General features: G+C 48.9%; 1 protein-coding gene across 3 annotated transcripts in view; it reads left to right on the top strand.

Annotated features, from left to right (window-relative positions):
- The window catches only part of LOC119379591 (uncharacterized), a 184,632-nt gene that overhangs the window by 22,847 nt on the left and 136,875 nt on the right, over positions 1-24,910 (top strand). For 2 of the 3 annotated variants that reach the window (XM_049412028.1, XM_037648897.1), the window contains one exon: positions 12,670-12,696. In XM_049412028.1, the coding sequence (XP_049267985.1) occupies positions 12,670-12,696 (27 nt within the window). Of the gene's footprint in view, positions 1-2,845; positions 2,922-12,669; positions 12,697-24,910 lie in introns of those variants that run through there. The other variant, XM_049412027.1, reaches the window with a different exon arrangement.

The following is a 24,910-nucleotide window of genomic DNA, read 5'->3' as shown; positions in this document are numbered from 1 at the left end:
CCGTTTCGAACGTTTCATCGTCTTCTTTCTTGCGAAGGGCTCTTTCTTACTCATGACATATACGCCCCCTTTTCAAGAGTTTTTTCTCAAAAAAACTTCTTGTCCCCATCTTGAGCTTGCCATAACCTTCATCTGTAACTTCAACTCGCGTTCACTCACTGGTCATCACTACGCCCTTCTGGGATCACATCACCAAACACTGCACTGAACCACTCAATGTCCAAGAATTCATTGTCCGTAACACAATATCGATACTCTCTCGCACACAAAAAAGAACTACCAAAGTACAAATTATCTGACTGTACAAATGTTCGCAAGTTCAATGCTCATAGCAGTTTTGCTCTACTACAAAGAAAACTACACATTTGCTCGATTTAGAACTCCTCCCACTCACGAGATCTCGCTTTCTTTATGGGTGTCCACAAATTTACGACTCCACCTTTAAATTTGTGCCTTTTCACATTTCGCAACTTTTTCAGCTTCTTCCTGCGTCTACTCGCTACCCAACGTCTCAGACGCTCAGTACAGCTGATGCCACTATTTCTACTCACCAGACGCCTCTTCTGAACAGCTTTCCCAGGAAGCGTCCTAACTCTATTTCCATCACTAGTTCTTTGGCCCACTCTACTTTCATCCAGATGATTGGGATCTATATTGAGCGCTCTTGAAGCGATTTTTGTCTTTCGTGCTGTCTCATTTTGTTTTAGTTTTCCACGTTTGACACCGTGCATCTGAAGCACATAATTCATTCTAGCACCCTCTGAAATGATCTCTCGCGAATGCGTCGTGCCTTTTCCCCCAATATGCATGCCTATCAGCGAACAGCTACTCTCTATCTCCTTGCTACCGGTATGGGTCGCGTTCACTTCCTCCACGCACTGTTCTGCTACATTCGCGTCCTCTTCGCTAAGCGTCGCCTTGCTGCAGCTGTATACAACATGTAAGTCATCGTCCCTGTGTTCAGTGCCTAAAAGACTGCTGTCATTTACACAACTCTTGTGCTCACTACCTCACTTTCTCAACTGAAGCGCAGACCCCAAATCTGGCACACTAATGTCTGTCGATGAAACCTCTGTGGGCATTCTTTCATTCGGTCTAATGCACTCCGTGGCCTGTGCCGATCTTATTTGATGTTCTAGTGCCTGCTTTATCCTAGCATAGATTGCTTGCATTTCGACGCGTCTTGCCTCAAGTTTGGCACTGTGCTCTCTTTTCGCGTGCTCCCGCTCTTTCTGAATGCGTGCTCTTTCTTCTTCGATGAACTCTAAGCCCTGTTCTTTGTTCAGCTTTCGCTCACGAATGATAGTTAATATCTTGTCCCAATCCATCTCCGCAACAACCGATAATAAGTGACTGGGCAGGATTGATCCTGGCAGGCTCGCCAATTTCACGATGGGTTCGTGGGCCCTCAGACACAGACAGAGTCAAGGACAAGAAAACATTTATACACAACACTCATCAAAAGACAAATACATACACATACACTTGCTGGACACTAACATACACAAGTACTCTTCCCTAAAGCCTCAGTCCTAGCAGTCCTATACGTCTACGCGTGTATCCGCGCGTTCTGCCTAGTACGGAGTCTATCGTTCCGTAGACGTCACTCACGGCACCGAAGACCGCGTAGCTGACGCACGCTCGCAGCAGGAGAGGCACGACGAGCCGTCGACGTGTCAGACCCAGATCCCGAGCTGCTCGCTCAGGCCTGCACCGGACCACGATGCACCCGGAGTAGCACCGAGTCCACTCTCAGCATTCGGTAGTGCCGGACCGGAATACGTGGCGCCAGGACCACGCCCTCAGAAGTCGGTAGTGCTGGACCCCAGCAGCCTCATCACCATGGCCCGACTCGGTAGCTAGCTGGTCTCGGACACACCATCTGGCACACCATCAGTAACTTGGTCTGGCCCGCTCGCACGTCCACCGCAGGAACACGCCGCAAGGCCTCGCCTGGGACACCCGTTCGCTACAGGAACCGCCAGGCTCGTCCCGGCTGGTCTGATGGCCCCCCAGCTCGCGGATCGAACGAGCTGCTTCTTGCTCGATCGCTGGCCACGCACGCTCTGTCGTCGCCGTTCTGAAGCTCACGCGCTTCACGTTGGCCTCTCTCGCGCGCACTCCGTCGTCTTCTTCACTTTCGTTTTCGCTTCTTAATAACACCTTCTTACTACACTTGTGTATACCGGTGCATTCATTTCGGGTGTACTTTTTGCTTCACCGGCGCGCTGCAAGTATCGAGCTGGCTGTCGTTCTTCGTGTGACATTCCAATTTCTTGCTATCGCATACATTGCTTCGCCCTTGCGGCGAAACTGTGACTGTTTTTTTTCTTTTTAAGGTCAACTCGTCATTTTGCAGGCCATCTAAATGTACGTTGTTTAGGCAAAAATTGAGAAAATTACTCTATAAACACAAGTTATGATGCAAAAAACGCTTTGATAAAAGTCACAGTTTCGCCGCAAGGGCGAAGCAATGAATGCGAAAGCAAGAAATTAATGCTATACGAAGTGAGGCTCGCCAATGGATACTCTCAGTTTGAACAGCGTTCCTGTTGCAAAGGCGGCCGAAGCAGCGAAGGAAACTAGCATGCTTCAACTGTCGAGCTGTGACACTTGATAGTTTGCGCTCATCTTCTGTTTGTTCGTTTAGCGGCGTCCCTTCAGCTCGAGTGACTTTCGTACGCTCGGTAACATGAGCGCGGACATCACGGTGAAAGCGTGAAACATTCCTCTTCCCCCCACCGCGAGAAAACCGCGCGAGCAGACAATGGAAGGGCAATGATCTCGCTGCGCAAATATAAGAAGCGAGCGAGCTCGACGACGACTTTTAAATGCGCCCGTCGCGCTGTTTGCGCCATCTCGCTGGTAATGAAGAAAGCTTATTATCGCCTGCCGTCTGTGAGTCCGTCCAGCGGTAAAGGGTATGTATATAACGCTCGCCGTTAGCTACGTGGAGGATCTGCGTTTCGTGGCGTAGTGGATAGCGCCACTCGCTTCGGAACAAGAGGTCCCTGGTTCGATTCCGCGCTTCGGAAGCGTTTTTCTGAGTTATTTTTCTTTGGGGCTTTTATATATATATATACATACTTATACATATACGGTGCATGACGGTGACGGCGACGGCAAAATCCAGCCGAGACTGTCCATATAATTGCTATCGCAATAATAAAAAAAAACGCAGTCACTATTTCTACAAGAGCCATTTAGGACTAAAACGTAATTGATATTTTACGCTTGTTTTTGAGGAGTGTAGCTCGTATGACGAAGCTAGGATTGAAATCTTTTCCCATTTATATTATCCCTCTACACCATTTCCGTTAGTTTGGTGTCTCTGAATTGCTTAGCTTCTCGATTGCTAGTTTTCATGTAAAAGGTGATATGATGATAGACGCAACTTGACCGTCCGCTGCTTCACTCTACATCTATACTATGCAATGAATTCTCTGTCCGAAACATTACACTTGCCTTCAAGGAGCAACATCGCTCGTGGTTTGAATTCCAAGGGGCAGTAACGCGGGCGTTTCGACCTCAGAATTGCTTCAGGAGTAGCTGCACTCTGTGCTGCTGTGATGTATCTGTACTGTTTCGTTGCGATGGGCACTGTATGGACACTCTCGGCGGGTTTCTGTTGTGCCATCGGCGCGGCTGTGCCGTTCAAGTCAAGTTTACTTTTCGTTCTGTTGTGCAGAAAGTATATACTGTGAAAAAAAGCCGTGTGTAAAATAGCTTGGCTATTTCACAGCCCCAGAAAAAAAGCAACAGAAATAACAAATAATAAGTCTAAAAAAATCCAGCCAGCTCCACTTCGCAAACACTGTCCGAACAGTGCAGCTTATGCCCGTCCTTGATCAGGCGATATCGTACTTCTATGTTTTTCAAGTCTTCCATTCGCTGGCGCTTAGCTTCGGCCTCTCTTGCGCGAACATTGCGAACGTCGGGAGGCTTCATCATCGGGAGAATGCGAAATGTTCGCCATTTTTTGAAAGCGCGAACTCCTTACCACTGACACTGACACGCTATTTTACACTCCACTGCGCCTCACTGTCAGCCCATCTTGGCGCGTTTCTCGGAAGTTCACACCTCGACATCCTCCGCCCTCGCCTCTCGCAGCACACGTAGCTTTCCCCTTCCTATCGAGCCTCACTCTCGCCACACTGGGAGGCCACGTGGTCAGCGCTACCACAGCCCTGAGCCTGAAAGCCGCGACTAAGGACAGCTTCGCTGTTAAAAGCCGGAGTGGTAACAGCACCACCGTAAACAACATGACAATATGACACTTCACGGGTAATGTGCTACAACAGGGCATACACAATACACATTGAAATGGTAATCCTCATACATAGTTATAGAAGATTCACAACATCATTATTACTTCGTAGAAAAAAATATTCCGCGTGGATATATATATATATATATATATATATATATATATATATATATATATATATATATATATATATATATGTATACAGTAATACCTCGGTGACACGAATCTCACGGGGGGACCAAGAACATTCGTATCATCCCAAATTCTTATCACCAGAAAACATGGAAAATTACTATGCGACAAAAGAAAGTTGGCATACGTTTTGATTCAGTGTTTCTCAGGGCCGCAGTGACGTCATGAACAGCTATGAATGATTGCCAGTAAAGTTTTTAGACGTCAACGATCATACTTGTACTCGTAAATATACGGCTCATGTACGCGTGTGCAATTAATGAACCAGATGTGTTGTGACCCGTGACCGCTTGTAGCCCCCTCTTAATCTTGCTACGCTTTTCTGCATGACCCAGAGTACTGCGGCGAAAGTCACTTAAGAAGAGCTTTGCACGCGACAGATGAAGGAAAGAATATTTTAGAATCGCTGTCCTTTGATACTGTTATTTTCTTATCGCGGTGGTGTTGGGAGTGCTTTTCGGGAGATTTACGGCCATGCCCGCACAATAGAGAGGTTTGCTCACACTGCTCACACTTTGGGAGTCTCCCGTGCAAATTGGAGAATTGGCAGGTGTGCGCGTGTGTTGCGAGGACTAGCTCCTTCGCCAAGACCGTCCGTTTCATCTCTTGGGGTCTTCGTTCACTTTTCATGGGACTTCATGACGGACCCGCAGCCGAAGTTCGTCTTGTTTCATAGAACGTCTGATTGCGTGGACATGTCTTGCATCGACGTGGCAGACACGTGTTAACACAGTGCAAACACGCTGCTGCCTCGAGCACAGGAGCACGCGTCAACGCGTCGGGGGAAAAAAAAAGAACGCGACGTCAACGTCATCTGTAATCTAAACGCGAAGACGCATCAAGGCCTCCAAGATTCGCGCGCGCTACCTCGGAGGCAACGACGCACCGTTGATGGTCGCGCAGCGCGCATGCCAGCGCCCGAGCGAGACTGCCGTGCCTTCCCCGACAGCGCGGGCAGCACCTGTTCGTACCTGCGCGCTAGCGTACGTTCGTATCAAACGTCGCAGGGTGAAAATCGGTTCGCAACATCCGTACTGCAATACATTGCAGGCTAATGCGCCGTAGCCGTGGCCGCAGAAAAATTCGTATCACCCCGAAATTCGTACGAGCCATGATCGTATCACCGAGGTTTTTACTATATATATATATATATATATATATATATATATATATATATATATATATATATATATATATATATATATATAGTGGAGACAAAGAAAGTCGCCGATGTTCGATGTTCGCGCCGGCAGCTAGAAAGAAGCAGAGGAGAACGACGACGCGAATCGACCAGCCGGCCCAGGTACGGGTGCTGTCTTATCTAATTTCTCTCTTTTTTATTTTTTAGCAAGCGTTGTGTAAACCATTTCCATTATAAAGTACAGTGTGGCCAATCCCCCTTGTGGGTATGAGCCAAGATCTAGGCGACAAGACAAGACAAGGGTGCTGTCTCCGTGTCTCGTTCATGACAATGGCGCAGTCTACGAAACCTGATCCGTCCGGCTGAAGCCACCTGTCTTCGTGGGTCATCGGCAGTGTGGGTCTTTCCGTCTAAGGAACGCCGTCCACGCTTCCTCGCTCATGGACACCAGCACTCTACCACTGCCGGTAGGACCTATGCCACCATTCGAGAACGGCGTCCAGGCCTCCTCGGAGGCCAAAGGGCAGGTTTACCTCGGCGCCGCCAAGACAGCGCGCGGCTTCCTGTTTCTCGGGAACGCTGTTCACGCTTCCCGTGGTGACAACCTCTCGCTCAGGACTTCATCGGCACCTGAGCTGCTGAGGGGTGCTGTCCAAGCCCCCTCTGAGAAAGAATCCTGCCACAGTGAGCACAGTACACCTCGCACAGTACACCTCCTCGTACACCTCGGACGTCGCCGTTGGCTCCGCGTGCGAATCACCTGAAAGCGCCGCCGAGCTTGCCCGTACTAACTCGCGACTCCGCGCCTTGACAGCGTCGAGCTCTGCGCTGTTTCCTGCGCGTGCCAAAGTTGCACGCCATCAACGCCATGTTAGATGTTGCCGCCAGTGGCGTAGCCAGGAATTTTGTTCGGGGGGGGGGGGGGGGGGGGCTCACGTTGCAGCGCAACCTCTTCATCGAATGTTTCGAACGACTAAGTATATGAATAGCATGTATTACCAGTGACAATTTGTATTATATGCTGCAAATCACTTCTTGAATGCTGCGCACTGTCAAGAACAAGTAAGAAAACAAGTAAGAAATTATTGCAGGAGGGAAATACACAGGGTTACACGTGGGCGTAGAAATAGACGACTGGGCAAAGAAAATTAACACAAAAGAAATAGAAAAAAATAAGTTCACGCCGTAATACATTCGCCAGTAATGTTCTGAAAAACGCTTCGGTAATACAATCCGCAATTTGCTGCCGTAGCTGATTCTACTGGGTTATCGAGTGTGGGGAAAGTGAGCCCGAAAAGACGTTCGTTCCACAAATAATTTCCCTTAATTTGAACGATAGTCACTTATATGAGATATGCAATGAGGCGTTAAAGGTAAGTTTTCTTATTTCCCTATTTATCTTACCCATGCTGGGGAAAAAATTGGAACACATTCCTAACCTCATGTTATTTCTGCGTGTGCTTAAAAGGGCCCTGCAACAACTTTTCAGCATAGTCAGAACACGCGAGCGAGGCGTTATAGCTCCTCCGTTTCCTTCCCAGACCCGCTGGAAACCCAGCGCGCGGCCTGTAACTTACGATTAATTCTCAGTCAGCTAGAATTTGTCCCCTATTCTATCGACAAATGATGCCATAAACCGAAATGACTGCGTCATGAATCCGTAATACACTCGGAGGTCGGTGGCTGATGCGTAGGCTGCACAGTTACTGCAACCGCCGCGGAAGGCCTCCATGTGCCCGCGCGCGCGCTCGCGATCACACTGAAAGCAAGTCGCACGTTCACAGAAAGAAAGAGAAATTGCCCAGGGCCATGATGCGCGATAAGGCACGCACCTTCTAGCCCCTTTGTTTTCGTTCGCTTCGAGTTTTAAAGACGATGGTCTTCCTTGGGGAACTTAAACATTTTTGGTCTGTCATTCTGTCTGTCCGTCACATAATTCAGCAGTGCAGCTGAAGTTTAACCACTTACTCAACGCCCAGCCATCTTCCAACACCTTCCATAGCGCTCATACGTGAAAATCGAAGAGGCTCACGTGCTCTAAGGAATTGGGGTTATAGTACAAAAATATAATGTGCGCACCTTTGCTGGCTTCGGTGTCATGGCTTGGGCGCTTTGGCGCAGGTGAAAAAAAGGACGATATTCTTTTCTGCGACATGACCGCACAACTGAAGCGCCAAATCTCTTCGCGTCGGTGCTGTTGCGACTCGGGTAGCGTAGGCGTTGGGACCACGAGTGGGTGCTCGACCACGTCGGCTGGTGCGACTTCCTAACAATAGGACCTGCACGGCCTTAAATTGGGTAGCAGTCTGTAGGACCGCCGTCAGAACTGGGCGCACGATTGTTGCTGTTTTCTTGTTTACTTTGAGCGGAAAACTTGGGAGGCCACGGCGGTCGGGGTGCTGCGTTCATTCCGGCGCGCAGCGCGACTTGGGCGGCTTTTGGTCAAAGCAGATGCGACCAGATGGCCCCTGACCGCAGGCTTCGAAGTGCCTGCGCGTCGCCCCGCAAAGTACTTGGGCTCCGGAGATGAGGGAGCCCATCTGGTTCCTTGTCGCACCCAGGACAAAGGAGCCCGCTTCCACGCGGGCGGTGGCTGGAAGGGTTGGAAACGCCGTCGTAATGACATCCCTAATTGCCCAGCGATGCCTTCCGGCTGCGCATGAATGGGCCGCTTCCAGGCCCCGGCGCAGCGGTGGCGAGGTGTCGCATCGGTTCGGCCTTGGTTCGGCCCCACCGTTTGCTGTTCGCGCGCTTCGCGGTCGCCACCCAAGGAGGTACAAGACAATGTGGTCTGCTTTTTCGCACCGCGCGGTCGCCGGAGGCATTCATCATGTGTTTCGTGCATCAGGCGGCTCAGACGGCGGCTAGGCCCTTGAAGCTAGAATGCGTGAACGGCGAGGAGCGGGTACACGTCGCGGAGTTACAGGCGCCCAGTCGGCACCTTTGATAATTGTTTGTGCACTGACATTCTTTCGCCGCGGTAACCATTTCCGCACTTTGCTTTACAGTCTGGTTCGGCAGAATCACTGGAGTGGGAGTTGGGGTAACGAGCCCGTAAGTGGTGCCACGTGTAACGTTTTGCGCGGAGGCGGGAGCAGCGAAGTGGCTCGAGGGTGGTCGGAGGGTGGTGTCCTTTCAGCAATGGGTTGGACATGGCACCAGGGTTGTTTTCTTAAGGACGTTTTTCTTTTCTTTTCTTATCACTGCGCGCGTACATTTGACAGTGAGTCTACTGAAAAAAATAATTTTTATATGCACATAGAAAAATAAAACATTTCATTTTGTGTCACTTTTGTATTTAGTTGTCGCATTAACAGCGAAAGCAGTGAGGCACGGAATGATAAATATTTTTTGGCGCGTTCTTTTCCGCGCGATTTTTTGTAACCACGGAAAAAAACACGTGAAAAAAAGTACTCGCGCCTTGCGCTAAATAAATGTGAAAAATAATCCCTGGGAATTTACAGCTCATCTGAACTGGGGATAAAAGATCATTCGCATGGAGTCTGTGAGCGGACCGACTATTCGTCTGGCGAGGTGATCTGTGAAGACTAAAAAGTTGCCTTGTAGAAGTAACTGCATGGAGAGTAAATGTTAGATCCGGGGACGTTAGTCATTAAAAAATTAATGTACTTAAACCTGCGTCGCCTTGTAGAGCTTCTAGGATAGGAAGGACACAATGGCAGACGCCGGCTGCGTGAAAGTAAGGTAAAATAGCAATAATCGGACCACAGTCAATTTTCTTTGTATTGTTCAAAAAAGAAAAAGAGTGATACCCTGTTTCACAAATTGCATGGTTGAAAACAAATCTTGCAGAAAAGCCACCATCCAGAACCTTTTAACTGTCCATGGTATTGTCGTGCTAAAAAAAAACATTTTAGACGACATCCTGGTTGGTTTTCGGTGAAGGTGGTTATTTCGGACGGCGGTGTATAATAGAACGAAAAAAAATTCAAGGGGTGGCGGGGAGGCTGAAGCCCAGTAAATCTCACCCCCCGGGCGACGCCCCTGGTCGGCGGTGAAAGACAGCACGAAAAATTTCGGGGGGGGGGGGGGGCTGAAGCCCCATAAGCCCCCCCCCCCCCCCTGGCTACGCCCCTGGTAGCCGCCTAATAAGACCTTGAGGCCAGCTCACCCGAGCAACATTGAGAGTTCCGGTGTACCCTGACGCAGCTATCAAACCAACTGGGCTGCTTGGTGTCGGCATACTCCAGATTTTCGCCTGCATGCCGTCCCCCATCGCCGGCTTTCCGTGAATTACCGGAGTTTCACGGCTTCCAGAACGACGCCGACAAGTGGGTGGCCACCACCAACGCTCTCGGAGCTCGCGAGGCCTGGATGGACCAACAGAAATGACGGGTGGACATAGACCGCCTTGGAAATGGTGCCGCGGCGTGGCACAGATACGAAGGCGTGAGGCAGCAAACCTGGGTGGAGTGGAGCCCCAGGCTCATCGCTGCCTTTGAGCGGATGATGGACTACGACCTCACTGCCACCGCCCATTCCAACGTCGTCGCTACCGAGGATGGAGCTCTGAAGGGGCACCACATCGAGGCTGTTACTGCGCAGTGCAGCTTATCGAGAGCAAGCTTCCCACACTGCCCTCATACAAACACGGGACTTAGGCGGTGCTGTGACATTGCGCCGGTGTCTAGCATAGGCCCACCACGACAAGAAGTAGAGACAACATTCCCTACACAGCAGTTGGTAACGCGTGCCCCAAGCTCATTTTCCCTTGGTGACCTGGACGTGATGGCTCCTCTCGTACTCGGCACGCTGCCAATCCAGAAGCCAGACGAATCCAAGACCACCATTACTAATGTGTGCGGAGATTCATATGAGCTAAATCATTCGCAACTTCAAGCGCATTCATTGCCCGAATTCGCAGATGACCACCTTGTTCTGAATTAGACCAAGAATGTAGTGGCGACGACGTTTACACCCGGCACCCATCTGGAAGATTCCAGGACACGCCTGTGTAGAATGGCGCTCAGCGAGAAGGTTTCCCCGGACGAACGCAAGAAAATTGCCCCGTCGCTATTCCCACTGCCTGCTGACGGAATATCAATCACGAAGAAACCAGCGCTGGACTTGACAACCACCACACCCGAAGAGTCACCTAGACCGCTTCCAGAGATGTGGGGCGTCGATGAAAACAAGGAGAGCGAGCGCCCCATTGATAGCGTGGAGAATTCGACTGTAGAAAAGAATATTTCAATTCCCCCAAAACTACAAAATATTCCTGACGAATGTCTTGACCGTTTTCCCGGCATAATGGTAATTTTGCGCGCGCAACTTTGAGCATAATTTTGCGCACGCAACTGCGCTTGTCAATGTGAACTTTTTGTTTGCGTCCTCGTGTTGCGTGCGCAAAATTATCATGATGCAGCCAAACCAACTAGCCCGCCTTTCCGTTTTATTGTAGTTTTTCCGGTATTGACAATCATGGGGGCGTAACCGAAAAGAAGCACCGAGACACCTTGCCAGCTACGGTGCCTCCTCGGATGCTGTTCCGGCATCCTCCCCGGGCATGCGGCATCCGCCGTTAGCTCCGCGACAAAGCCAAAGCCAGCTGCCGGAAGTATGTTTTGCAGCTCATATGACGTCGCAGTGTGGCCGAGAACGGCCACCGCAATTTAGCCAGGGTCTCCCACCAGATCCACCAACGAAGTCGCAGCGTGGCCGAGACCGGCCACCGCAATGCAGCCAAAGCCGCCCACCAGAAACACTGTCGGCAGTTCCGCGCGCTCGCAGGCATGGCAGAGTGTGATGACAAAGAGCGACGCCGATGTTCGGGTGCGCGGGCAGCTAGAAAGAAGTAGAGGAAGACGACGACGAGAAAGAACAGCCGGCGCATCAATGGCTGTTGTCTCCGTGTCTCGTTCATGACAATATATATATATATATATATATATATATATATATATATATATATATATATGTGTGTGTGTGTGTGTGTGTGTGTGTGTGTGTGTGTGTGTGTGTGTGTGTGTGTATGAAACCCACAAAGGAAAGGTTTCTGAAGCCGGCAATCGTGAATTCGCACCTGAAACGCCTCGCTCTATGGAGGTGGTGGTGGTGGTGGTGGCGCAGCAGGCAGGGTTAGCCTGGCCTGTATGGCCGCAATTGTTCCGCCTGAGCATCTCCACGGCGCGACGCTTTAAGCCACTGGACCACACGCGCATGCTTCCGCCAGCGTACTACCGGTGAAATATCTGTATAAACCATTTACGGTTGGTAGTAGACAGCTATTTCAGGTGATTCAGCGTGGAAGAAACGTGTTCACTATCACCCGCGAGACGGCGCAAGTGGCCAATGTCCGCCTTAAGGCGTCGCACCACTCGTCTTTCGTCAGAGTGGGGCTGATCGCCTCGGGTCCTTTTGACCTATAGGGCTTGGTATCCGTGCCCGCGCACTTATCTCTGGAGGGGATTCAACAGATGGCTCCTAGCTTCGCACGTGTTGTGTTTTCATCGTAATATTTGCGTTGGAGCCATAACCGCACGAAGGTCACTCCACTCTCTGCAGCAGCAGTGTTTTCTAAGAGAGCGAACTGCTGGCCTTTCTTCGTGCTGGCCTTTCTTCGTTTCGCCCTTGCGGCGAAACTGTGATTTTTCGTTAACTGGGCAAGGATATTCGTCCAAAGAAAGTTAATTTCTTAAAGTGCTTAACACATCAGTTAGAATGCGTCACACCTAAACGAATGCACTTCAGAGTTTTCGATGCGATTTTTTCTTACGTGCCTAGGGAAACATAGTGCACCACGTCGAAACGGGTGTTACCAACCTCAAATCTATAGAGTCGTCACCGTAGATTGGTTGGCTAAATCATTGCCAACCAATGATAGCATTAGTTTCAAAGTTGTGGAATAATTTTTCTGCAGGAAGGTAGTGGTGACAAGAGACGACTTTATGCGCGTTTTCATTTAAAAAACATATTCTCCCCTTTCTGGGCTTTTAGCGCAGTATCAGAAGTCCCGTTCTAAGAATGCTTCCTTGCCGTACTTTGTATCTCTCTATATATAGTCAAGGTTCTGCAGCCATAATCCTAATATGTATTTTCCGTTTTCCAGCAACGACCAACAATTCATGGTACCGCAGTAAGTAAAGTTAACACTTATGGTATTGATGCTTTCTCAGGGTTATATAGATATTTTGTTAGAAGAAGAAATTGATCATGTTGTCCAAGCGAGAATACTTAAAGGCACCTATAATCGTCGTTAGAGAACAAATAAAAATTACGTCCGTATATTTACCATGGCCACTTATAACCCAAAGCTCGTGGCACAAAGACCTGTGATGAAAGCCTTCCGCTATGTCTATAAATAGACTGGGCTGAGTATATTCGCTATGCCCACGAACTATAGGTGGCGCGCCGTGCTTTTCAAGATGGCGCCAGGAGGAGGGTCAACCCATTTGTTAGCATACGGATAGGACGTGCGGACGTACCGCCCGTGCCACTTTCACCGGATGAAGTCATGAGCTGCGCTGAAGTGGATATGAGACTAAAATACTTTCCCAAACCATGGAAAGTGCAAAGTACTCGCCACCTAATTAGTTGCTGCGGTGTGAAAGGCATGGAGGAAGGAATACTAAGGAGAGGCCCTATCGTATTTCAATGCATTGCGAAAAGTGTGGCGGAAGTGACTTCAGATTTATGGGGCAAACAAACCGGTATGGGGCAAACAAAACAGCAGACGCCCCGCGGCGTGCTCTCCGCATCTCCACGGTGGTTAGCTTCTGCGCAGATTTGTAGTCCCGGCGTAAACTTAGCGCGTATTGTGCGGTTCGCGCGCAGTAAAATGTTGCAAGCAGACGTTTGCCAGGCTGTTCGTGCGTGGCAGGCCCGAGCGCTGCGTGCTAAAATTCTTCGTGGAGCGTTTTTGTGCAACCGTACAGAATACCGGTACGTGCCGTGATCAAAAACGTTCAGCCCCTGCATCATCGTATTCGAACTCACCTACCAGTGACTTACGCGTTCTGCTGGGCATTAGATCTTTTCCTTGCTCTTAGCCCGTTTTCCCGATCTGTTGCCGGATTAGCGGTTCTTTGTTCGTGTATATGGAGTGAGCGTAGTAGCTATTCGGCGCAACGCCAACCTATAGTTGACCTAACTTCACGTCGAAAAGAGGACACCGCTGTACTGAATACGCGATCGTGTACGTAAAGTTTGTAATTCCAGTACGCACACAACAAGCACGCAGCGAGCGCACACCGCACAATGCATACATCACGTAGTCCGATAACAACAGCAAAAGTTTATTGCCCTTTCGTTGAACGACACAGCCTCTAAAAACGTACGATGCCTTCGGCGCATGTTATGTACGGCGCGTCAGACGGCAAAAACAAAAGTTCACGTGTGTTCTGAATTGACACAATGAGTAAGAAGCAACAGAGCGCACATCCGAGAGCTTCGCATGCAAATACCATGCATTAGTGATCAGCAATGTAGCGAACGTACACATGAAAAGTGACACCCGGTACTTTCCGCAGTGCACGCGATTTGCACCGGGTATACGCAACCATACGCAACAGCTGGGCATTGCGTCGCTTTCCTAAAGAACACACACAAGGAGCAGCATGCGTGAATCGACTGCGCCGCGGCGCCGCGCTCACGGCGAAAAAAAAAAGGCTCGAATCGCGCACGCGCTTGCGAACGACACGGCGGAAATCGCGAAATGTTTCGAGGCCCCTTCGCTAGGAGGCGATGCGGGTGTTTGCGATGTGGAGGCTTCACAAATGTGACGTCAGGGCCTCTCCTTATTTTTCCTTCCTCCATGGTGAAAGGTTATATTTCAGCTCCGTTACTGTGCATAATGATGCTTTGCGAAATCCTGTGAGTGCTACATAAAACCGCATGAACTAGAATTGACGTATGAGCTGAACGGTACTCCGAGGTAGTACGTACCGAGCCTGCCTGACGGATTTGCCGCAGTAGTAGGCCGCCAGCGAGTAGCGCCATCGCTGCTGCACGGGACCGCACGTTTAACGTGGTGATGGTTTGCAAACATAATACGCCGTCGTCATTACTTGCGCAGTCGGGAACGCGGAGGTACGTCTTCAACGGAACACAAGCATTTAACATCCCATATTCAGTAGCGCTTGTGTCACAGCCTTGCCGAGACTCTAGCCGTGTGCAATTCACTTCACTCGCATGTTGCAGGTTCGAGCAGCACGATCAAAACATGAATATGGAAAAGAATGCACACGTATGCTTTTCGCAACGTCGAAGAAGTTAGCCGAGAGGCGTGGATTGTGGCCGTGACTGCACGTTCCATCGCTCTAACCATTTCGCTTCGCTGGTCGAGCTCGAGCGTGTAAGCGGCATGCGGTGCTCCATAATATCCACAATAATTGTGATACATGCAATGCACAAGAGGAAATATGCTTTTATTTTGATCTCGCTCAAGGATATTATACAATAAATACAATCAAAGTGACTTACGAGCGTGAAAGAACATTAACGCACGAGGGGACGTGAAGTGCAACTCGCTCCTCGTGAGTTAGCAGCTGATCGTTCATCGTCGCTGTCACTCTCGGTGCTTTCACAGCCTTCTATACGTCCAGTGAAAAATCCTCGCCGTCGAGATGGCTTTTTTCAACATCACTGCTGAAAGCAATCTCAAGAATTTCCTCCGCCGAACGACTTCGACCACTCCGCGTCACCACGTTTACAATTAGAGAGACGTCTAGGTGCGGAGAACATTTTGCCCTCAGACGGGTCAACAAGCAAATCGCTTGCAGTGTGCTTCCACCTATCAAGAAACGTACAAAAACAAGCGGCGCAGCGCTGGCTATGAAACCAACACACTGGCGAAGGACGGCGTGGAAAGCGTTCGCTCCACGAAAGGCGTCGAGCAGACGCGTCCTCGAATGACTGAAACGTCGCTCGCACGATTCGTAACAGCGCTTTGCTGAGAAAGGATTTAGGCCCTATTTTAATGTATCCCTATCTTGAGATCGCTCAGTTATACAAGAGCACATCGCGAGCTCGCGCGACCTCCCGCGTACAGTGTTATGGGATTCATGCACTACAAGAAACACTGACCAATGCTATATGCAAGTAAAACAGGGTGAGCGTCAACTGAATATGTCAGACGATAACATTTAACTAACCTACGTGGCTACAGAAAGCCTCGCGAAGCTGATAGTATGCGTACGCTGTGGGCGAGCATTGAAAGCGCGAGTTGCCACGTATTTTCACGAAAACTTCGAGTCTCGCAAGAACGAAGCAGATTTCTCGTGTCACGGAGGGCCCGGTTTGTTCACTGATGCAGGGAACATGCAAAGTCAATATGTTCCCTTCTTGCCCACGCATTAACACTGAGGCTAGCACAGCCGAACAAGGGAGCGACTGCGTAGTGCTGCCATTTTGTCGTCTACTAACCCTCCTCGAGAGGACGCTCCTGAATTCCGCTTGGCAGCGCGACAGTCTATGGACATTGCCAATATAATGGCATGCGTCATGACGTGCCTTTTGTATCTGAAGGCAAATTCCATTTCAGCGCCATTAAACAGTAGACGTAGTGTAAAGGCACGCAGCTTGTTGAGCCTGAATAGCTTTTAGACACTGTTTGTAGTATTTACGACTCGGTGTGCTACTTACACTGTGCCTGGCCCGTCACTGAAACGGTCATTGAAACAGTCAGCAAGTCACTTTGTTGCACTGTACAATAAAAGAATGAATGCTGTAGCACAACGCGGGGACCAGTGTAGTTGAAGGTACAACAGACACAAACTCCTTGATATTGCTTTCTTTGTCGATGTGCCCTTTTGTGCTTCACGGTAATATATTTTAATGGCATGACCACCAAGCCTTCATTGGAACCCTCGTAAAACAAGTGCTCCATACTGTTTGGTCGTAGTGCAAAGAATGCCAAACTGCCCTATTGAATATATGTCCACCATATGGAGTGGCGGACTCCACTATCCATCAGTATGGCGGATTAATTGCTGGATATGGTGGCATCTGGTGTATAGGATGCTGCCGTATGACGGAGGCTGGAGGATAACGGAGCGCGATATGGCTCTACGTCAGAACAATCGTGCCTACCTGCCACAGATACATATGAGCATAGAAGGCGATGTAGAAAGCATCAGTACAAATGAAAAAGAAAAAAATGCCGTATTAAAAAAAAAAAAAAACAAGCTTCCGCCTCGAGTATTCGAACGTCCCACCTTTCGATCCCCAGCGCCGAAACACGTTTCGCTATTCGTAAAATGACTAGTCAACACATAGACACGCCGTTTGGCGTCAGCTTTGCATGTCGCACACTCTAGACAGACGCGATCTTCCTCTCCTACTAAAATTTGCATCTTTATTAAACACAAACAAAATGCTGCCGGTAACGCCTGACATGCCAATATTGGCAAGAACACGGCCCTTCTTTTACAATCGACAGCCTGACTCTCAAAAAATATGAAGTGGACCGAGGAGCAGGTGCAGTTTACCGGCTGTTACTGCCGAGTTAATAGTGATTTTTCGCTCTTTCCAAAGCTCGGCACGTACAGAGGCTTTATGTTGACTCTGATGTCATTCGATAAATGCGCGCGTACAACTGATTGAGTATTGTGTTGTTTTCTCGCGCAACCGACGATATTCGCAATGCCCATAGACTGTTGCGCCGCCAAGCGGAATTCAGGAGCGTCCTCTCGAGGAGGGTTAGTAGACGACAAAATGGCAGCACTACGCAGTCGCTCCCTTGTTCAGCTGTGCTAGCCTCAGTGTTAACGCGTCGGCAAGAAAAGAACACTACGACTTTGCATGTTTCCTGCATCAGTGCACAAACCGGGCCCTCCGTGACACACGAAATCTGATTCGTGCTTGCGAGACGCGAAGTTTTCGTGAAAATACGTGGCAACTCGCACTTTCAATACTATAGCTCACAGCGTACACACACTATCAGCTTCGCGAGGCTTTCTGTAGCCACGTAGGTTAGTTAAATGTTATCGTCTGACATAATCAGTTGAAGCTCACCCTGTTTTGCTTGTATATAGCATTGGTCAGTGTTTCTTGTAGTGCATGAATCCCATAACACTGCACGCGGGAGGTCCCGCGGGCACGCGATGTGCTTTTGTATAACTGAGCGATCTCAATCTGGCGATACCTCTATCCTTTGTCAGCAAAGCGCTGTTACGAATCGTGCGAGCGACGTTTCGATCATTCGAGAACGCGTCTGCTCGACGCCTTTCGTGGAGCGAACGCTTTCCACGCCGTCCTTCGCCAGTGTGTTGGTTTCATATTTCATAGCCAGCGCTGCGCCGCTTGTTTTTGTACGTTTGTTGGTAGGTGGCAGCACACTGCAAGCGATTTGCTTGTTGACCGGTCTGAGAGCAGAGTGTTCTTCGCGCCCAGACGCCTCTCAAATTGTAAACGTGGTGACGCGGAGAGGTCGAAGTCGTTCGGCGGAGGAAATTCTTCAGATTGCTTTCAGCAGTGATGTTGAAAGAAACCATCTTGAGGACTAGGATTTTTCACTGGACGTTGAAGACTGTGCAAGCACCGAGAGTGACAGCGACGATGAACGATCAGCTGCTAACTCACGAGGAGCGAGTTGCACTTCACGTCCCCTCGTGCGTTAATGTTCTTTCACGCTCGTAAGTCACTTTGATTGTATTTAATGTATAATGTCCTAGAGCGAGATCAAAAAAAAAAGCATAGTTCTTCTTGTGCATTGCATGTATCAATTATTGTGGATATTATGGAGCGCCGCATGCCGCGAACACGCTCGAGCTCGACCAGCGAAGCGAAATGGTTATAACGATAGAACGTGCAGTCACGGCCGCAATGCACGCCCCTCGGCTAACTTCTTCGCCGTTGCGAAAGCATACGTGTGCATTCTTTTCGATATTCATGTTTCGATCGTGCTGATCGAACCTGCAACATGCGAGTGAAGTGAATTGCATGCACACGGCTAGAGTCTCAGCATGGCGGTGACACAAGCGCTACTGAATGGGATGTTAAATGCTTGTGTTCCGTTGAAGACGTACCTCCGCGTTCCCGACTGCGCAAGTAATGACGACGGCGTATGATGTTTGCAAACCATCACCACGTTAAACGTGTGGTCCCGTGCAGCAGCGACGGCGCTACTCGCTGGCGGCCTACTACTGCGGCAAATCCGTCAGGCAGGCTCAGCACGTACTACCTCGGACTGCCGTTCAGCTCATACGTCAGTTCTAGTTCATGCAGTTTTATGTAGCACGCACAGGATTTCGCAAAGCATCGTTATGCACGCTAACGGAGCTGAAATATAACCTTTCACGCCGCAGCAAATAATTAGGTGACGAGTACTCAGCACTTTCCATGGTTTGGGAAAGCATTTTAGTCTCATATTCTTTTCAGCGCAGCTCATTACTTATTCCGGTGAAAGCAGCACGGGTCGCACGTCCGCACGTCATATCTGTTCCTATGCTAACACACGGGTTTACCCGCCTCCTGGCGCCATCTTGAAAAGCACGGCGCGCCACCTATAGTTCGTGGGCATTGCGAATACGGCGCGGCCGCGCCAGCGCACTAATTTATAGCTCTATCGATAGCTCGAACTACATAACATATCTGCTAAAAATGAATGTGATGCGCGGAATATATATGCATTATATTGTTTCAATAAGGCGTACCTACTGATAAGTCCATGTTCTCACATGCGAATCGGAGAAGAGCCGGCGAATGCGACAGGCGGCTGTCCTTCCCTCGAGACGTTTGCTGAAAGCGCGCGTCGCATCGGCTCATCGTTTCTTGGGCGGATGCCGTTCACAAGGAAAAATTATTCATTTTGGCTAACCGATTTCAAAGCTGTGCTGTAAAGTTATTCGTACACGTCGGAATTGTGCATCCTGAAACCTAGAAGCGCCGATGACATGTACACGGACTCTGTCGGTACACTAGGCCTAACCTTCACTAAAAGTCTTACTGGGTGGGACGCATCCTGGTGCATGTGACTTCCGAAGGCTGACGTTTGTAAATTTTAGCTTCAAAAGATTCTTCACTGTTACCTTAAGGTGTAGTTGTGGTAAGTGTGTGTGCCAGAATTGCCAGAGATGCTCTTCTATAGCGTGGCGATATCAAGTGGCGGCTGTTTTCTGGTCTTCGCGCTTGAAAGGGTTGTGAAGCCAGAGCTTATTTAATTATCGACAAGTACGCGGTGATGCAACAAATTTACTATCGCTGTTCACACGAACACCTCTAGACTTATAAACATCACGACACAGCAACACATTGTGAATGTGAAATTGAGATTATTACGTGCACAAAATGTAAGCATTCTCGGCTGCTGTGCGCTCCACAATTATTGAGGCGGTGATAGAAGCCATATAAATAAAAAAAGAAAGAAAAGCGCGCTAGAAAGCGTAATTATCGACGCTGTCTTCTTTGGACTGTAAACATATTTTTCTCCACATTCGACAGGGAAACATTAGAAATGACAGTGATTTCACATACTGCCATGTGCACTCGATGTTTACATTATGCCACCGTCATCCAGATTGTTCACCAAGCCCTTCACCAAAACATGATTGCATTGGCACCATCAGCCAGCATTTTCCACTTTCACCATCACTGGCCATTTCGAACACCAAAAGAAGCTAGCCACCACCACCACCACCTGCCACCATTTTTTCCGCTTTCGTCATCGTCAGCCATTCTAACCACCACAGTTTCCAGCTTATCCACTACCATTTTCACCCCGTACACTAGTCTATCCACCTAATCCACTATTGTTTCCACCACAATTATTTCCATTTTATGCACCACAGATTCCGGCATCCACCAAGCTAGTAGTTTCAATAGGATGGCAGCAGCTGTTGTGAATGCCATGCGTTAAATTCTGTAATGAAACTAACGAGACACATTATTCAGCAGCTCAGGTGTCTTGTAAAATAGTATAAGCTGACGAAGGTGAAAAGACATTAATCGCGTAAAGGTAACCTCATTTTTACCGCCTCAACGACGAGATAAGGAAAGTCGGCGATATTATAGCAAAAATTACTTGCGGTCTTTAATTAGGCTGGGTATAACCTTTAACACATAATATTTTCAGCTGGCTGTTCGGGTAGCAGCTTTTAAAGAAGGCAAGAATGAAGCATCATTGTTAAGCATTCGCGATTTATATAAAAAAAACACTGCCGTTTTCGCGCAGGTAAATTACACAGTTTTGATTAGGCATCTGTGAACACTACTGGTCAAGCGTGCGTCTTGCTCAGAAACGCCTTGTATGCAACTTAACAAAGGCAGAAGTTGTAACCTTTCTAACTAGAACATGTCTACTTGGTTTGCGTTCATTCTTGTGAAACAGAAATGATGACGGGACTTCTGTATTTTCTGATTACCCGTCCTCTTGTATGTGCTGCTTTATTGCCACAGTAATTATATAGACACTGGCGACGGACATTTGTCGTCAACGTCGGCGTCGCCGTGATGCTCCGTTTAAAGACCAGGTCAACAACATCCCCCCGCGCATAGTATGTTCTACGCGTGGATAAAAGCGCGCGAGCGGGGGCGACGAACGTGACAGAAGCAGAGATGAAACGAGCCGGCCCATGTCCGTCGCTCGGAAGGTGCATGCGATAACATGAACCTGCGTCCGAGGCCTGCCGTCGAATGCTGCTCAAGCAGAGAGGAAACGTCCCGCCCGTCTTGAAGGAGCATGAAGAGACGCGAGGGGAGGAGGAGGGTCGCTCGAGCAGCAATTGTGAACTTCAATTATAAGGGCGCGCTTGCGATCACTGGCGCGAATGTTATCTCGGCAGGCATCAGCAGGCGGCTCGTATACCCGTCTACGTGCTGTGCTCTCATCGCGAAGAGACTGTGCGAAAACCGCTTCTCTCCCTGGAGCGGCGGTATTCTCTTACACCAGCGTTTTGTAGATTTACGCGAGACCGGATCTAAACGACTTTGCTGCCAGCGTTATTTCGAATAACATGACAATTTGTTGTTATCGCATTCGCTGCTTCTCCATTGCGGTGGAACATTAACTTTTCAATACTGGGAACAAAATTGGGCTCTCTAAAGGATTTAGCGGAACGCCCACTTCTCTTTACATTCCCTGTTACTAACACACACTCTGTCAAACCAAAAGGTGTTGCAAACGAATTTTCTCGTTCCTAAGCGATATTGTCTTTATAACCGAAACAAGATGATCAATCACTAGTTGAAAAATTTTTTCATCTCTTACTAAACTTGCTTTTGCTAACGACGGAGACCATGACACACGAGGCGCTGCGTTGTCAGTGCTCTAAATCGCCTCCAACGTGCACGCGCATTAACTTATTATTCTCTTACACATACGCCTCAGTTGAACATCATCTAACTCCGTACCAAATACCAATTGGTATTTGCTGCTGCCTTACGTGGGCATCTTTCACAACCCTACTATACATCGCCCTTTTTACACTGAAATAATTTATCTATGCACATCCGTCTTTCTATACTGCGAAATCAACTTTCCAACATTTGACTGGCCTTTTACGCTATGCTGTCTGATAACGACATTCCATGTGAATTTGTTTGTCGCTCTCTTACTTTTGGACTAACAAAATCGATTGCCGAATCCACACTCATTACTAGCCAAAGTTCTATTCTTTTAAACTTCATTTCGTCCCCTCATCTAAAGCGGCAATCCCCTAATATGATATCTTCGCTGTCCAAATGAACATTTAGAAATATAGGCACCCTTTGCCTGAGCTTGGCACCAAATCCACAGAATTTGGGAGAAAATTCACACCCCACGACAAAGGAGATTGCACTCGTATGACTGAAGCACTTACTACACTTGAAAAGGTAATCAATCACCCTGTTTGGTGAAGAAATAAAGGTTCTAGCACCCCAGTCATCGGCTTGGTTACGCCTCTATGAAAGAACCTGTGGAGGGGAGAAGCATGCAGTGTTCGCCGGAGTTTCCCACAACAAAATCACTGCTAATGGGCAATGAGAGACGGAAGAAAGATTAGACACAGAGACCCGCAGTCCGCTTTTAGTTAACGTGCACGCTGCGAATCTTTATTGTTCAACTACTCACAAGAGAAATCTCCCGCCGGCACTATATTGCAGGTCAAGATCTAGTGCCTATATATACGGGGTGGCCGGTGAACGGTTGTGCAGTGCGAGCAGTCAGCTTTTTAATCATGAAATTCGCTTGCAGACGCTGCCTGCGTCGGCGTAGTCTCTCGCAGGCGAAAGCGCGTTCTTGTTGCTTGTGAGCTGGTAGTTTAGCGTTCATCGCAGAAAGAGCGTTTCCATAGTGAACGCGCGCCGTTCGCTCTCTCTCGCCACACGGCCAGCGCTCAGGCGGTGGCACCCTCTCTTGCGCTCAAGCAAATGAACCGTCCCGACAGCAGACGACGATGCACGCCGACACGCCGAGACCCTACGATGCTTCGCCCCTTAAAAAACACATACAGCGGAAAGCAGGCGCTGCTGTGAACAGCTGAGCCAGACCATACAGCCGTGCGCACAAAGGAGAGTGCACAAGCGATGCGCGAAGTTGCCAGTTTCTCAGGTGCCCTCTCTTCGCAAAGAGGCCCGTAATCGCGCTCTTCGGAGGGTCTTCATTAGAGACCAGATTTTAGGCAAATGGTTATCTTATTTCTCACGCTCCTATCGCGCCACTTTGATGAATGAGCACGAATTAGAGGCTAAGGAGGGCTTTTATAGCGTTATTATATTGTCTACAAATGCCTGTTTTGGCGTTCCTGCGTAAATGCCTGCAAATACCTATAAATGACTATTTTGAAAATCGGCGCCTATATAAACACTATTTAGCCTGAAGTTTCGCTTTCGGACGCACTTTGAGACTGTTATTCATATTGTTTGGCAACAATGACTGTTCGGAACTTAAAGCGGTTCAACCTAGTCCTCTAGTTCAACTAACTCCTGGAAAACAACCGCTAGCAGCAGTGAAGTGGAACGCGCCGGCCAGCATACGCCGACGCGCTGACAAAACGCGAGTGGTTGGCGAATGCGACACCGCGGAGAGCCGTCAGGGGAAAGGAGAGTGAAGAGCAAAAGAAGAAAGGAAAATGTGATGAGCGCGCGGGTTTTGTTTCTCTCCGCCAGGAGAGAAATTGGCTCACGTGATTCGACCTGGCCAGTAGGAGGCATCCCTCCCATCTGGTCTTTTAGGCTCTGGCTATCTGTCCCTGCTCTGCCCTTCCCTGTAATACCGAAAAGAAAGACACCCAGGAGAGGTGTTGATTCGACAGTGGAGACTTGACTCACCAACAAAAGGAGATACCGTGTTCTGCGAACCGTGCGGGAAAAAGGACCATTGCACGGCTGTGTTCAACTGTTGGCGCAACATTTTTTTTCCTGTCGTACATGCAGGTCGCGCACGCCTTCGTTTGAAATTATTCGCATTTGTGTAAAAATTTATTGTGCCTATATTTAGCATGTTTGAGGCCTAAAACGTTGTTTTGCCTTCCTATTTTCGGTGCCTAAAACGCGCTTTTTTAATGCCTAAAAATCCGGCCACTAGCCATCGTACATAAGAATGTGCGTCACACAGAACATTGCGCCTATTGGGTGTTAGTTGGCATAAAGAAAGAGCAGCGTTTAGATGAGATGCGGTTCTTGCCACGGTGTGTCAACACGTGACGGGTGGTGCGCTCTATTCGCCCCTCGAGATCTCTCTGTGGTGTTCTCTCGCGTGTGACGTCAGAGAGGGGACTCGGGTGCCGCTCTGCGCGCGTGCGCTTGCTAAGTGAAGGCTGCTCGACGCTGCCGGCCGGTCTCTCCTGCTCGAGTTATTGAAACATCAGTGGGCAAGTTCATAAAACAATTTGCACTGAATGTTCAAGCAAAGTGCTCTGCGAAATCAAGCGGAGTTGCCGTAAGGAGGACGCTCAGTGTCGATTGCTTCTGTGGTGTCGTCTGCTAGCCATCAATTTTTACGCCTGTATTATGGCGTAAAACTGCTTATCGTGAATGTTCTATGACCTTGACGCACTCACGATGACTTACTGGCCCGTTTTTGATCACTCACTGCAGCGTTTAGGCTTCTGCTACCGTGTCTGCATTGCTGCGCAATGCTTATATACAGCATGCTGCGTGTGTTCGGTTGCGAAGCCTGCTCCGTCGGTTATGTTCTGTTGTTCGGAGCTTTGAGGATATGATTAACGACGTGTGATGTCATTGAAATAAGTGAAGTGATCGTTACAGGCAACAACCTTGCATTAGATCCAAGTTTTCAGCTGCCGCTGTGTAAGCGCGTTGTAAGAACTTGAAATTTGTCAAGACAATTAGACTGTTGGGAGCTCGAGGAAAAAGAGGATGCACGACAGAACTATGAAATATTACCAGGTTTTCTCGCGTTCTCTTGTTCA

This window comes from Rhipicephalus sanguineus, chromosome 1, assembly GCF_013339695.2.
Source record: "Rhipicephalus sanguineus isolate Rsan-2018 chromosome 1, BIME_Rsan_1.4, whole genome shotgun sequence".
NCBI lineage: Eukaryota > Metazoa > Arthropoda > Arachnida > Ixodida > Ixodidae > Rhipicephalus > Rhipicephalus sanguineus.
This window is presented reverse-complemented; position numbering and strand designations above follow the sequence as displayed.